A 1,492-nucleotide genomic window follows, 5' to 3' on the forward strand; every position below is an offset into this window, starting at 1 on the left:
ATTCTCCACCAGAGTAGCCAGTTGGGGGTTTGGTAACGGCTAGCAGTAATGGTGACTTAACTCGACATTTATTGTCGGGTAAGGGGGTTACTGGTTTTTCAAATGATGGAGGTGATCATTTAGGGGGTAATTATGGGGGTACTAATGAGGGTGTTAATGCTGAGGGTGTTAATGCTGATAGTGATTGTGAGGGTGTCGTGGTTGTAGAACAAAAGAGAAGGAGAATGTGGCCTTCTGATGGGGTTCGTGAGGCGTATGAGGATGGGTCTAGTTTAATGATAGTTGATGTTTCAGTTATTGAATATTACTGATGAGGTGGGTCCTGGTTCCCAGGCCCACCTGGCCCAATGAGTTGCCTAAGTTGGAACTGTCGAGGGTTGGGTAACCCTCTGGCAGTTCATGTACTGTTAGGTTTTGTGCATCATCATAAACCTGACATGTTATTTCTTTCTGAAACTTTAAGTAGTTCTGACCGTATGGAGAGAGTCCGGGTTCAATTAAAGTATGAGAATTGTTTTGTTGTGAGTGCTCAAGGGCGGAGTGGAGGTTTAGCATTGCTGTGGAATGGTGGTTTGGATGTGGAGGTGGTGGGTTATTCGAACCACTACATTGATACGTTGGTGTCTTCCGGGGGGGTCTACTCCGCGGTGGCGTTTCACTGGTTACTACGGCAGCCTGGAGAGGCACCGAAGACATTACTCTTGGGATTTATTAAGGTATTTGTCTACTTTTTACACTATTCCTTGGGTTTTAATGGGGGATTTCAACGATTTATTATGGGATTGGGAGAAGGTGGGCAGGGTTCATCATCCTGAGTGGCTGTTACGAGGGTTCCGGGAGGCAGTGAGTGAGAGTGGTCTTACTGACTTCGGGTTTGAAGGGTTTCAGTTCACGTGGGAAAGAGGCCGGGGGACGGAGAGGTGGGTTCAGGAGAAGCTAGATCATATTTTGGTTACGGGGGATTGGCGGGATTTGTTTGGTGATGCCCGGGCTTGGTCTCTTGAAGGAAGCTGTTCTGACCATATGCCAATTTTATTAAAATTGGCGTCTGCAAGAAGGAGGGTGGGTAGAAATAAGGTGAGGTATGAGAATGCTTGGGGTTACTATGATGAATGTCGTAGGGCAGTGAATGATACATGGGAGGGGATGAATGGCTGTGATATTGTGCATAAATTATATTGCTGTAAAGAAGCTGCATGGAGATAGGGGAGGCGGACGTTTAAGGGTATGGCGGCGGAAATTATTTCTTGTCGTCAGGAGATGAGTCGGCTTCGGGCAGTGCGGGGTGGCGGGAATGGTCATGATTTTATCGTGATGCAGCGTCGGTATTTTACGTTATTGAAAGTCCAAAGTGATGGTTGGCGTCAACGAGCGAAGGAGAGGTGGTATACGGGGGGTGATGTGAATAGTAGATTTTTTCACAATTCTGTGAATGGGCGTCGAAGGCGTAATTATATACGGGGAGTGAGGGATGTTGAGGGGAATTTAATTT

At 46.8% G+C, this 1,492-nt stretch overlaps 1 protein-coding gene across 1 annotated transcript; it reads left to right on the top strand.

Annotated features, from left to right (window-relative positions):
• Nucleotides 1–753: 753 nt before the first annotated feature.
• LOC116010786 lies at nucleotides 754–1,206 on the top strand. Its single transcript, XM_031250294.1, has one exon. The coding sequence runs from the start codon at nucleotides 754–756 to the stop codon at nucleotides 1,204–1,206; it is 453 nt and encodes a 150-aa protein (XP_031106154.1).
• The last annotated feature ends 286 nt before the right edge of the window (nucleotides 1,207–1,492 follow it).

This window comes from Ipomoea triloba, chromosome 2, assembly GCF_003576645.1.
Source record: "Ipomoea triloba cultivar NCNSP0323 chromosome 2, ASM357664v1".
NCBI lineage: Eukaryota > Viridiplantae > Streptophyta > Magnoliopsida > Solanales > Convolvulaceae > Ipomoea > Ipomoea triloba.

Excerpts from the sequence above, each read along its gene's own strand:
- LOC116010786 (XM_031250294.1), top strand. The coding sequence starts at position 754 with ATGGGGGATTTCAACGATTTATTATGGGATTGGGAGAAGGTGGGCAGG.